Source organism: Narcine bancroftii, chromosome 2, assembly GCF_036971445.1.
Source record: "Narcine bancroftii isolate sNarBan1 chromosome 2, sNarBan1.hap1, whole genome shotgun sequence".
Classification (NCBI taxonomy): Eukaryota; Metazoa; Chordata; class Chondrichthyes; order Torpediniformes; family Narcinidae; genus Narcine; species Narcine bancroftii.
This window is the reverse complement of record NC_091470.1, coordinates 195,228,105-195,242,214: the sequence shown is the minus strand read 5'-3', so window position 1 is coordinate 195,242,214 and position 14,110 is coordinate 195,228,105. Positions and strand designations below refer to the sequence as shown.

The 14,110-nt window shown below is 44.1% G+C and overlaps 1 protein-coding gene across 10 annotated transcripts in view; it reads left to right on the top strand.

Annotated features, from left to right (window-relative positions):
* LOC138754900 (GRB10-interacting GYF protein 2-like) overlaps nt 1-14,110 on the top strand; it is a 128,264-nt gene that overhangs the window by 66,126 nt on the left and 48,028 nt on the right. For 8 of the 10 annotated variants that reach the window (XM_069919878.1, XM_069919876.1, XM_069919875.1 and 5 more), the window contains 7 exons: nt 1,055-1,150; nt 3,053-3,164; nt 5,708-5,816; nt 8,079-8,119; nt 8,398-8,571; nt 11,093-11,316; nt 13,532-13,667. In XM_069919878.1, coding sequence (XP_069775979.1) covers nt 1,055-1,150; nt 3,053-3,164; nt 5,708-5,816; nt 8,079-8,119; nt 8,398-8,571; nt 11,093-11,316; nt 13,532-13,667 — 892 coding nt within the window. The remainder of the gene's footprint in view (nt 1-1,054; nt 1,151-3,052; nt 3,165-5,707; nt 5,817-8,078; nt 8,120-8,397; nt 8,572-11,092; nt 11,317-13,531; nt 13,668-14,110) is intronic. The other 2 variants (XM_069919873.1, XM_069919877.1) reach the window with 2 other exon arrangements.

Genomic DNA, 14,110 nt, shown 5'->3' with positions numbered 1-14,110 from the left:
CACGAATGCCCCTTCTGGTATGCAGGACATCAATGCAACAAGAGTAAATGTTAACTTTTAATCGTGATTTTTTCCCTCTATCTAAACTGCTTTAAGAACTGTTTAATGTTTTTTTATAGTACTAAGATAAACATTTGACTAACTGATGCTAAATAAAAACTGTTTCGACTTGCCTACAAATTCAACTTAAAGGCAGATGTAGGAACGGGAACAGAACTCGCTTGTAACCTAGGGACTCCCTGTATTAAAGATGAATCATGGTTGTTTTCTCCTTTATGTGGTGTTATGATCGATCTGAGAAAAATAATTTAATTCATTCATAGGATGTGATCTGTATAAAGCACGAGTGCAGATGTCTTTGTCCTACAGTGCTGCAGCAAGTTCTGAACCTCCAGGCCAGAGAAAAGGTTGAAGATTATCGAATATATTTTATGATTTTTAAATGATTGACTGCAGCGAAGCAGCACACATGCTGGACTATTCACTCTGCTGTTCTTTTTTTTCTCACCTACTGCTTCTCCCTCTAGCTCGGTGGTTCTCAACCTTTTTCTTTCCACTCACATCCCACTTTAAGTCATCCCTATGCCATCGGAAATCTGTGATTAGTGATTATTCAAGGTGATATGTGAGTGGAAAGGAAAAGTTTGAAAATCACTGTTTTAATCGGCCCCCATTGACTTGTTATGTGCACGGTTTCAGAACTCCAAAGGAAATGTGCCAATGACAATTTTTCTCAAGCAATTGGTTCTAGAGCAGTGGTGCTCAACCTTCCCTTCCCACTCACATCCCACCTTAAATAATCCCAGAGTGCCTATGGCATAGGGATTACTTAAAATGGGATGTGAGTGGGAAGGAAAAGCTTGAAGACCACTGCTCTTGCACAGCTTGTCTCGTAGGAACGCAATTAACAGGTCACCTCTGGCACATTCCTGTTGCCTCCAAGGTTCTGCAAAACACTTCAGTTGCAGTATCCGATATTGGTGGATTAGGCTACTCCAAATGAAACCAAAAGTAGAAGTTGCCCCGTGCTAACATTCTTGTTTAATCTTGCCAGGTTCCTGAAGAGTTGGCGGATAAAGAATTCTTAGCTATTTTACAGGATGAACCACTTCTGCCCTTGGCACTTGTACCTCTTACAGAGGAAGAGCAGGTGGGTGGAAATACCACTTTTTTTTTATATAGTAAAAGACCGCAAGTGTTGTTGGAGAGCGTGCTTAAATACTACGTTACATTTCCAGAGTGGTGCTGACGATTATGTGCCAGCTAGTCTTACTGAAGGTCCTTTGTGTACATTTGCTGATAAACTCCAGCTTTTTAAAAATGGAATAGAGACGCTTGTTCAGGCACTGCAGTTACTTGCCCTCACCCACCCACTGTTGGTTGGGAGGATAGACCACCTTGATATTTGGAACATGCAACATTATAGCACAGGAACAAGCCCTTTAGCCAAAATGTCTGCACCATATATGGTGCCCAAATTAAACTGCTTGCATATGATACATCTCCCTCTGTTCCTAGGATATTCGTCTATCTAGCTCAAAGCCTCTTCAGTTGCTATAGTATTTGCATTTAATTGCTGTGTCTGATACCATATATACTCGTGTAAAAGGTGTTACCATGTAAAAAATTGACCCCCTATTTTTGGCCATATGATCTGGAGTTTTCCCACAGATCTTGTGTAAAAGTCGACTCGAGTCTCTTGCTTTTGCCCCAGCTGCCCGCAGGCTAGAGTTCCACACACCTTGGTCGTAAGCGCAAAACTGCTTGTCCCCAGCCGCCCACCCATCAGATCTCCTGTCTCCTCCAATGTGGCCTCAGCCGCCAGCTAATTTGAACTCCTAATGCCTTCGACACAGATACTGACCGCGGTCACAACCCCCACCCCGTGATAGGATGTGTATTTTGATGCACAGAGTCATATTACTTTAATTCATGGTGTTTTTGTTCTTTATTCATTTGGAGATCATTTAGATTTCTGCTTCTGTTACGGTATTTTGGATTCTAGTGTGAATTTCAGCCCCTCAAAAGTAGTATCCGCGTCATGGTCGCTCTCATAAATTTAACATTAAAATATGGGCTACGAAATTTGATTTTTACATGAGTATATACAGTATCTAGAAATTCATTTCATTGCAGAATAATTGGATACTGGTGCACTTGACAGGAACATGGAAGAAAACAGTACAGGAATAGACCACACTGAACATGAAGCCCAAATTATACTAAATCTCTGCACATAATATTTAGTCCTCTATTCCCTACATATTCATACCTAGAAACTTCCTTAAATGCTTCTATTGTATTTGCTCCCATCACTAGTCCAGGTATCTACCACTCTTAATAGAAAAAAAAATAGTCCCTCCACCCCCATGTGACATTTTTACCCTGGTTAAAAGATTCTGCTGATCTATGCAAAATTCCATTAGGTTTCCCCTCAGCCTCCCGTACTCCAGAGAAAAGTTTCTCCAACCTCTCCTTGTAGCTCATATCCTTTAATCCAGCCAACATCTTTGTAATTCTCTTCAGCAGCAGAATGGCTGTTGAGTATCGAGGAGAGCAGGGTTCAATTTGCCTCTTTCTAGTGTGATGTGTTTGGTATTTTATGGTGTGAATGTTACTTCTCACTTTGCAGTCCATGCTTCAATACAGGCTGGATCACGTTTGTGTTATGCACGAGTAAAAGATAAATATGATGAAACCCCTGTTATCTGGCACCTATGGGGATTGATAAATGCTGGATGAGTGAATTTTCTGGTCGCTGGAAATTACATGTTGCATGATTGGCGAACTAATGGTGAGGCATGCCAATTTTAAACTTCCATACTTTTTACCGATTTATTTTATGCAATTTTATTTTTTGCCAGTTGCTTGAGGCTGCAGTTGCTTGAATTCTGGATAGCAGGAATTTTATTGTATTTGGACAAAATATCTTAGTGCCATCTACACGAAGAATTTCCATATCCCACCACAGCGTGACATTTGCAAGCATTTGAATGAAGTTGTGAATTTCGTTTTAACTGAGTTTCCCATCTTTTTTATTACTCTCATGCAGAGAAACTTTTCAATGTCTGTGAACAGCTCAGCAGTGATGAGGTTGATGGGGAGGGGAGGAGGAGCCCCACCAGCAGGGGTGGTCAGAGGCCGAGGTGGTGCCAGGGGCCGGGGTAAGTAAGCAAACACAGTTTGTTCAAATTGTTAATTCCCAACTCATGTAGCAAATGGGAAAATTGCTTAGAACCCAAGTTCAGAAATGGTCCACGAGACCCATCATTCAGTTAAGTGTGTCTGTGGCAAAATGTAAGAGATTGGCGAGCTCTGCAATGGTGAAATCTGGATGCTCCGGTGCAGAATTTACAAAAGGCTTGTGCAGATATAACGTGTGATTAGGAGAGCAGCCAAGATTGAGTCAAGGAACTGTCTACAAAAATGAGATTCTCCTTGGTTACTCAGGACATAGGTAGAACTGTGTACATCATTGGTCTCTTTATTTAACAAATATATAAATGCACTAGGAGCCGTAGGTGGTCCCGGTAGAGGACCCATGATTCGGAGCCGAACAGGAGTGTGGGTATGACAACGGCTCTGTATACGCTTATCTTTGTGAGGTTTTTCAGTTGGTTGTTTTTCCAGACTCTTTTGTGTAGTCTTCCAAAGGCGCTATTTGCCTTGGCGAGTCTGTTGATAAAGGACACTCTTTAACCTGCTGAGTTTCTCCAGTATTGTCTTTTTACTTCAACCAGTATCTGTAGACTTTACTTCAAGCCTTCTCTGACCTGCTTGCAGTGCATTTATATCTTTGGCTTGGCTTCGCGGACAAAGATTTATGGAGGGGGTAAAAAGTCCACGTCAGCTGCAGGCTCGTTTGTGGCTGACAAGTCCGATGCGGGACAGGCAGACACGGTTGCAGCGGTTGCAGGGGAAAATTGGTTGGTTGGGGTTGGGTGTTGGGTTTTTCCTCCTTTGCCTTTTGTCAGTGAGGTGGGCTCTGCGGTCTTCTTCAAAGGAGGTTGCTGCCCGCCGAACTGTGAGGCGCTAAGATGCACAGTTTGAGGCGATATCAGCCCACTGGCGGTGGTCAATGTGGCAGGCACCAAGAGATTTCTTTAGGCAGTCCTTGTACCTTTTCTTTGGTGCACCTCTGTCACGGTGGCCAGTGGAGAGCTCGCCATATAACACGATCTTGGGAAGGCGATGGTCCTCCATTCTGGAGACGTGACCCACCCAGCGCAACTGGATCTTCAGCAGTGTGGACTCGATGCTGTCGACCTCTGCCATCTCGAGTACTTCGACGTTAGGGATGAAAGCGCTCCAGTGAATGTTGAGGATGGAGCGGAGACAACGCTGGTGGAAGCGTTCTTGGAGCCGTAGGTGATGCCGGTAGAGGACCCATGATTCGGAGCCGAACAGGAGTGTGGGTATGACAACGGTTCTGTATACGCTTGTCTTTGTGAGGTTTTTCAGTTGGTTGTTTTTCCAGATTCTTTTGTGTAGTCTTCCAAAGGCGCTATTTGCCTTGGCGAGTCTGTTGTCTATCTCGTTGTCGATCCTTGCATCTGATGAAATGGTGCAGCCGAGATAGGTAAACTGGTTGACCGTTTTGAGTTTTGTGTGCCCGATGGAGATGTGGGGGGGCTGGTAGTCATGGTGGGGAGCTGGCTGATGGAGGACCTCAGTTTTCTTCAGGCTGACTTCCAGGCCAAACATTTTGGCAGTTTCCGCAAAACAGGACGTCAAGCGCTGAAGAGCTGGCTCTGAATGGGCAACTAAAGCGGCATCGTCTGCAAAGAGTAGTTCACGGACAAGTTTCTCTTGTGTCTTGGTGTGAGCTTGCAGGCGCCTCAGATTGAAGAGACTGCCATCCGTGCGGTACCGGATGTAAACAGCGTCTTCATTGTTGAGATCTTTAATGGCTTGTTCCTTTATATAGCAAAGATAAAGATACATAATCAACGTTTTGGGCAAGGGAGGCCTGAAGGCTTGTTTGGCTGATACCTGGAATGGACAGGTGAGGCTTGAATCCACTAGAGTTGAGAGTCATACAAGGGATTTGACAGGTTTGATATGTTTCCACTATGGGAGAATATAGAAATGGGGATCGTTGGTTAGAAATAAATGATCACCTGTTTAAAGCTAGGCAGAATATTTGCTGGTGATTTAGTGTTTGGAACTTTCTTCAAAGGGGCATTGAATACAGAATGTTTAAATGTTTTTAAGGCAAAAATTTTAAGTGGGGGGTGAAAGGCTGCCTAGTGGAGCATTGAACTTGCAGTCACGATCTTGTTGAATGGCAAAGCAGGCTTGAGGGATTGAGTGGGGTGGCCTGATTTGCACAAATTACTTGTTACATTTCCAAAACCAGAAATTAATTCAAGTGGCAATTAACTTTAAATCAGATACTCAGATTATTGTTGACCAAAGAGATTGACCTCTGAGGTGCCAAATGTGGGTATGTCAAATTTGGATTATTTTCTGTTTTGTTTTAATTGCCACTTAAACCTGGGGCTTACATTTCCATTTGATTCATTAGTCCACAGAATTTGAGAAGTGTCATGTTCTGGTTGTTGCTTTACTGGCAGCAGAGTTTTAAATGCAGAAAATGTGTAGGAGCAAAACTCAACATTTTAAGACCCACACTGAATCTGTTTTTCATCTGTGAATGAGTTTGGACACGGTATTTGACCTGCCCTTGCTTATGCTTTTTCTTCAGGACGAGGGAGAGGAGAAAGCGGTTATTACCAAAGAAGTTTTGAAGATGGGGAAGGGGGGTTTGGCCGTGGAGCACGTGAAATGTTAAGAAGTCAGAGCTGGGAGGAAAGGTAAGTTTCAGCGAGTAATGTATACAGTTTGAATACAGGTGGTTCTTGATGTGCTTCAGAGTTCTGACCGTTTGGTCAGATCTCGAAATGGACGCATGTTGCTCACCTCGCCAACCTCAAACACTGCCTTCGTGTCCCTAAGATAGAATACATTCAGCAGCAATAGTGTCTCAGCGCCCTCCTAGCCTCTGGCAGCCACCATGTTGGTCCATCAAAATAAACTGTCCCTGGGACCTGATGCGCAATTTTTATATTTACCTTTTTTCTTATTTTTTAAATTTATAATACATTACAGTACAACTCCGATTATCCAAATCGACTGGGACCGGGCCTATTTTGGATAAACAATATTTTTGGAGAACTGGTCATTTTAAAAAAAAATTAAGTGTTTAAACATAAACAACAAGGGAAGGCTTTTTAAGCATTAGATCATGTTTAATTCTCACCAAAAAGCAACCTGAACAAAATGATAAATCCAACACCAAAAACTCAAAATTCCAAATTTTTTTCAACCTGTAACGTCAGTTCGGCTCTGAAAAAAATTTCAGATAACTGAGGAGTTCTGATCGTTTCGGATATCCTCATTTGTCCAAAATTTTTTTGAGGCAACATTATGTAATTTCAGCTTCAATATTTTTTGGATAAACTGTAGTGGGCTGAGCAACCATGCATTTAGATAAGCCAAATTGCCACCTCATTCATCTGACACAAGATGGTGCGGGTCCCCCCTTCCGGATAGAAACTCTCAGTTGGCGACATAGGTCGCCGCTTCCATGTTGCGCGCCACTGGACAGGGAGTGACGCCGTGACACGCTGACGTCATTTCCTAAGGCCAGTGCACCCCTCGGAGTAAGTGGGCAGTCTCCTCAAACAGCACAAGTAATTCAAAATAAAGTTTAGTTCCTGGTTCACCTCGTGCTGTGTGGACACCTCTCATTTTGATTGCACTGCTGTCAGCAGTCACTACAAAATGAGGATTTCTGAATTTTGTGAAATCTTCAATTATCCAAAAAAATTTTTTGGTCCGGGTCAAAAAAAATTTCAGATAACTGAGAATTATGGATAATTGGAGTTGTACTGTATTTTTTCCCCTGTCGTGTGTATGCATGATCGTAAATTGCATGGGGGACCACCTGTATTAGCACATCTATAACTTTGGGGCACATTGTTGCTTTGCACATTCTTGACTGTCTTGAAGCTGTTTAGAAAAATTGTTTAAAATTCGCCTCTGAAGTTAAAGCTCTTTTGTTAGTTTCTGTCATCTGAGCATTACAATCAAGTTCAGCATTTATTATCAATCCCTCTGCACCCTTCAGCAGGTGGTGGATCCCCAAAACCTGCTGCAGCCCGTTTGATGAGGACCCCGATTAATCAAAATTGTTCTTGCAACCCCAGATGTCTCACACAAGGAAAGTGGTGACTGTTGTAATAGAATTTATTGTCGTGAACATTTCTTGTTCAGTGGCAACATTACAGATGCAAATATTACTAGAAATTACATTTTGTAGAAAACTAAAATTAGTGCAAGATAAGAGAAAGGGAGGCAGTGTCTGGGGTTCATTTCATTGACCATTCAGAAATCTGATGGCGGAGGGGAAGAAGCTGTTTTATTACTGTTGGGTGTTCGCCTTCAGGCTCCTGTACCTCCTTCCAGATGGTAGCAGAGTGAAGAGGGCATGGCCTGGGTGGTGAGGGTCCTTGAGGATCAAGGCTGCTTCATTAAGACTCAAGATGTCCTCAGTGAGGTGAAGACTGGTGCCCATAATGACACTGGCCAAGTATTTTCCTGTCTTGTTCATTGGCACCTCCATACCAGTGATGCAGAATGCTCTCCACGCTACATCTACAGAAATTTTCAAGAATATTTTGTGACCCAATAAATTTCCTCAAACTCCTCATGAAGTATAGCCGCTAGCAAGCTTTATTTGTGATTGCATCGACATGGAGACCCAGGACAGGTCCAGAGATGTTGACACCCAGAAATTTTAAATTCTTGACCCTCTTCTCTGCTGACTCTTGATGAGGATGGGATCGTGTTCTGATTTCCTACTACAGTCAGCCACCATTGTGGCAAAATAATGCTCAGTTTTATTTTGGGAGATGGTATAAATTTAGATTTTTTTTTGTGCAGACACATAGAAAAAGATGCACAAGAGATGTAGTTTACCAGCTTGAGGCTTTACTTCCTCCCCCCCACCCTCCCCCCCCCTCTACTTCCTCTCCTTTTGAGTTCTCTAACCTGTGGATACTTTCTCCTTTCAGGGGTGACAGAAGGTTTGAGAAGCCGGGTCGGAGAGATGGAGGTAAGACTTGGAAGTTTTAGGAAAACCTTGTATCCAAATTTTCAAATTCTGTTGTAGTAAAAGAACAGTGTTTAGAAGTTTATGCAAACTTTTCCTCATCTGTTTTGAGAGTGAATTAGTAATTGGGTCGTAGCTTGCTCTAACATTAGGCTGCTAATTCCCAAGGGATGTGGTTGGGGGGGTGGGGGGTGGGACGAGTCCAAAAGCTGACATTCTTTTCCTTGTTTCCCTGCTTCTCTCTCCTTCGTCCTTCTTCCTTCGCTCCTCTTTCCATTAAGCACGGGTAGGGTTTGAGGAAGTGACTCCAACCTCGCGCAAGCAGGACTTTGCTCGTTCCGACAGCGAAAATTGGCGAGCCATCCGCGAGGAGCAAAATGGCGAAGATGAGGAGGGGGGCTGGAGAACAGCTGGAGCAAGAAGAGAAGGTGACCGGTGGCGGCCTCCTAGCCCAGGTATCTTGGCAAAAAAATATTGCAAGGCTGTGAGGCAATCATGGGGCCATTGAAGGAGCATTTGATGTGATGGGCTGGGTTAATTTTCTAAGGGTCATAACTTTGAAGGTAAGGCAATGGGAATCATGGAAATCTGGAATAAGTTCTCAATGCACCTAGGGAGAGTTTATTATCCTATTGAAATAGTTTGAGATACAAAGAAAGTGGGAGTGAACAGAAGGGAGCAGGCAACAGGAAATGGTAACAGAATGCAAGGGAATGTTGAAAGATGAATGATTTGAACATCAAAGCATGAGTAATTGACATATTTGTTAGCCAAAATTGGACTCATTGAGCCAGATCTTAGTGGCTTGTTTTCCCTTCCCACTTCCCCTCACTCTTACTGTGCCTACCTTGTCCAGACAAGGAGTCCCTGTACTGTTTCGTTTCTCCATCCATTCCCTTGCCAACATGTCTGTCCATGGAATGAAACCAGCTGCAAATTGGAGGAGTAACACCTTATCTTCTGCCTGGACTCCCTCCAACTGGATGGCATTTACACTGACCTCTTCAGTTTCTGTTAAACCCACCACCATCTTTGACCCTGTCTCCTTTCCTCTAGTCCTCTCTCTCATCCCTTTTCCCTCTGTCTCCTTTTCACATAGCCAAGATCAATTCTCACCTTTCCTCTTATCATATCCAATGAACTCATATCTGGACTCCTCCCCCTCCCATTCTTCCCCCTTTCTCTCGGTCTTTATTGAGACGCCTGCTTGCTTTTTGTTCGTACTTTGAAGACAGGCTCAGGCACAATATGCCAGTAATGTATCTTTACCTCCCATGGACACTGCAAGCCAGCTGATTTCCTCTAATGTGTGGTTACTCCAGCACATTTGTGCACGGCACATAGAAACCAAAGTAAGCTTGTGGTCTCCTGAGCCTGATCGGTCATTCAGTAAGATGATTTCCTGACTGAATCCCTAATCCCCTGGTGTCTCAGGCTTGAAGATGCTCAACATTTGAACAACCATATGACTTCGGCCATTTTAAACTTTTTATAATATACTGGATTGGGTCCACGGGTAAACTACAATATGAAAGATTAAAAACCAGTATCAAACCAGCTGGTGGTTGGGTAAAAAAAACAGTCCTGCAAAACAGGGAAACAGAGTATACATGCTTTTGGAAGTCCCTGAAAACAGGCATGGAGTCCAAAGGTTTAACCTTTCGAATTCATTCCGTATCTGTCCAACTGTTTGGTGGCACAATGGCAAGAGAGTCTGTGCGAAGAGTTGTTTAGTTTTCAGTGCTGTGTTTTCAGTTGATAAGCTCCTGCTGCTATAAACTTGGAATTTTTCTCCCTAGTCTCCTTTACCGTTCCTTTCAAGACCCATCTCTTTGATTTTCTTTTTTTTTCTTTTAGTAATTGTTACTGTTTATTAAAGCTATAACGAGACTTGGGGCATTTCACTTCCTGAATCAGCCATTCTCAATGTGAGCCATGTGCTTTCCCCATCCCTGGGCGTTACAGCACATTTAAGGTGGGGGGGGGGGGCAGGGTTGTGTATGGACTGAGTTCCTAAAGTTTTTTATATATAGTTGTTAGGAAAGAAGTGCAGAAAACTTGACTGCTTCACAGGGAAAGGGATCCACAATATTGGAGCAGGGTGCCACAGCCAAAAAAAAAGGTTGAAAATAGCTGGATGGTGGATGGTCTGATTACAAACATAAACCTCATGTCTCTGCTACCCTTGGATGTGTTTCGTGAGGCAGCTCAGGTGGTTTAGTTGATGTGTGGTATCTCTAAAGCTGCATGCTGACAAATGGGGAGGCGCTCAGTTTATCAGAGTCAAGCATGTGTTTTCTTTGTAATTATTTATCAATCAACAAACATACCAAATATAAAACATATAGAGAACCCCCTTCCTCCACCCCCCCCCCCCTCTCCTTAATATGTCCAATTAAACAGGGAAAGAACAAAGAAAGAGAAACAAAATTGTCAGTGAGTAGTAGTAAAACATGGAGACACGATAATACCACCGTGTTAAAATCTTTACAGGGGTCTACTGGCTCGCCAGTAACAATCATAACCCGATATTGGCACTAGTGAGGTACCTAAATAAAACTGCCAGATTTTTGGGAAGGTGTTATGTCCCTTCCTGAGATTGTATGTGACCTTTTGAAGTGGGATACAACTATTCGTCTCCAATGACTAGATGGGAGTCTGACTTCCATGTTACTGCTCTGCACTTCCTAGCCACACATTTGTAAATTTAATTTGAGAATTAGTGATCTACCAACCGTGGTAAAGTTCCCCAGAAGACAAAGTTCTGGGTCTACTGGGAAGGTGACTAAGCATGCCTTTTCTTAATAAAGAAATATTTGTCATATTGAGCGACTTGTCTCTGCATTTATGAAGAGAAAGATACTTGTGCATCTAATTTTTGTCAATGACAGCAGGGAGGAAAAGAACACTTTATTTTGTTCAAGTCTTGCTTCTTTTGTGTGTCCCGATAGTTGTAACTCCAGTCTGTTATTCCAGATGGTCCTCGCTCCGCAGGCTGGAGGGACCACACTGATCAACAACGGCGGCGGAGATTTGACTTTGACTTCCGGGAGCGAGATGAGGAGCGCTCGTACAGAAGGGGCAGGACGGGCAGTGGCAGCTATGAAGATGAGAAGGATAATTTGCCCGAATGGTGCCTGGAGGATGCAGAAGAAGAAATGGGAACATTTGATTCATCTGGGGCTTTCATGCCACTAAAGGTAAGAGCAAGATGGGCAAGAAAATAGAACTTTTTTTTGCAATTCTGTTTTTTTTTCCCCAATTATTACTTCCTTTCATGCCTGGGGGTTTTCATGCTGGATAACCTGAAGATAAACGTGCTGGTTGAATCAGCAGTGAAGAAGGCAAATGCGATGCTGATGTTCATTTCATGAGAAACAGAATATAAGAGCAGGGATGTGATGTTGAGGCTTTATGATGGGAGACCTCACGTGGAGTATTGTGACTAATTTTGACCTCCTCATGTTGACGTTAGAGCCGATTCAGAGGAGGTTCACAAGGATGATTTGGGGATTGAAAGAGTAATGATATGAGGAGCATTTGACGGCTTTTAACCTGTACTTGTTGGAATTTAGGAGAATGGGGTGGGGGGGGCGGAATCTCATTGAAACATTTTGAATATTGAAAGGCATGGACAGAGTAAATGTAGAAAGGTTGTTTCCCACGGTGGGATAGTCAAACTCTGGCCCGCGGGACAAATTTGGCCCGCGATATAATTATATTTGGCCCGCAAGATCATTTCAAAAATGTATTAGAGGTGGCCCGCCGATGCTGTTTTTTGGTAATGTCACCCCCACCATCCTCCCCCTTCATTGCACATCCTTCCCCATTGTAACACGAGAAGTCTGTCGATGTCATCAGCCGGCAAGCCAGTTGGAAGGCTCCCCGCACAACCAGTCACTTCTCCCACCTGTCGAGCGGTGCGATGGATTGGCGAGCGCCTGTGATTTCCTGTCGGCACGATGGGCATGGCAGGCTGCGCACGACCCCCGGGCAGCGCAAGCCCCGTGCAACTGGCACCGGACGGCCCTTCCACAGCGCGAGCGCACTTCTCCCGGTCGCCATGGCCTTCAGCGCTTGCACCCGCGCGGACCCCAGGGACGGCTGGTTCGGCCCTGCACGTGAAGAGAGAGATGGTGGCTGTCCGCAAAGGCTGATCGGCAGCGCGCTGGGCCTGAGTGGGGGGTTGGGCAGAGGGTGTAGGTGAGGAGTAATGGGCAGGGGAAGTTATGGTGGTGCGAGGGGCAGTTAGAGGGAGGGATGAGTAGAAGGAGGGGTGGATAGGGAAGAGGTAAAAGGGGAGGGGCAGGGCGAGTAGGGGAGGGGTGATTAGAGGGTGAGAGACGGGTAGAGGGAGGAACAGGTTGAGGGGAGAGGCAGTAGAGGGGCGTGTATAGGATGGGGTGGGTAGAGGCAGAGCGAGTGGAGTGAGGGGTGAGTAGAGGTTGGGTAAAGGACTGGTCAGGTAGAGGGATGGTGGGTCGAGGGTGAATAGAGGCCTAGAGCCTGAGGAGTGAGCAGGAAATGCTGAGTCCTGATGCAGGCCAAAATGGACACAGCCTGTGAATGCTGACTACATCTCCACAGGGACCAAATATGTTTCCCTCAGGTCAAGGAAAGGATGAACTTGAGCTACCAACTCCTGACCTGTAACATTATCCTCCTAAAGTTATATCCTAAAGTTTAACATTACATATGTTGAAAGAAGAGAAAACATGCAGATGTTGTTGAAAATTTTCAATAAATATTTAGTTCGGCCCTCGACTTAGTCCAAGTTTTTAATTTTGGCCCTCCGTGAATTTGAGTTTGACACCCCTGGTCTAGGACAAGAGGGCCCAACTTCAATATTGAAAGGCATCCACTTAGAACAGATGCATAAGAATTTATTCAGCCATAGGGTGGTAAATCTGTGGAATTTGTTGCCACAGGTTGATGTGGAGGCCGGGTCACTAAGTATATTTAAGGCAGAGGTTGATGGGTTCTTGATTAGCCAGGGCATCAAAGGTTATAGGGTGAAGGCCAGGCATTGGGGATGAATGGACAAATGTATCAGCTCATGATTTAATGGTGAAGACTCGATGGGTTCGGCTCCTATGTCTTATGGTCTTCTCTGAAGATGCATAGACTCATTGGGTTGAGTACTCTGCATGCTCAATGTGAAGAAACTCCTTTTTGTGATCCTCTTCAGTTCCGTAGTTTTTGGTTCCCAAAACGGTTAGCGTCATGGTGACCGGAGTTCGAATCCACGCTGTCTGCAAGTACTCCCTGTGTCTGCATGGGGATCCTCCCACCCTTCAAAATAAGTTAAATTGGGAGTAATTGGGCGGTACAGATTTAAATGGCAAGAATCGGCTCCTACTGTGCTATGAATAAGATTTTAAACTTTAATGTTTCATAAATTGATGTTTTAAACAGAAAGGTTCCAAGGAGCCAATTCCTGAAGAGCAGGAGCTGGAGTTCAGAGGAGTGGATGAATTGGACGAGCGTCCAGAAAACGAATATGATATGGAATTCTACAAGGAATCTGATCGGACGGAAAATGGTGATGCAGGTAACTGACCTCCATGCTATTGCCAAGCGGTTGTATAGCAAACACCAAAAATGTTTTGAACATCAAAAAGGCAGAGATGCTGAAAATTTGATATATCATAAAATGCTAATATACTTGGATCAGACTGTGGACCCAGAATTTCAAACATCTGCAATTACTGCTGAAGTGTTTCCAACATTTTCCAACACTGGGACTGCGCAGTTAGCGTAGCAGTGAGCACAATGGTGTTACAGCGCCAGTGAATCGGGTTCAAATCTGGCGCTGGCTGTGAGGAGTTTGTACATTCTCCAAGTGTGCGCATGGATTTTCTCCAGGTCCTGCTATTTCCTCCCACGTTTCAAAACGTATGGTGCAGCTGTGGATTAATTGGGGTGTTTGGGCAGCTCGTGGCCAAAAGTTCATCTGATTTATTAAGAGAAAAAGTTTTTGCACTTGGTGAATTC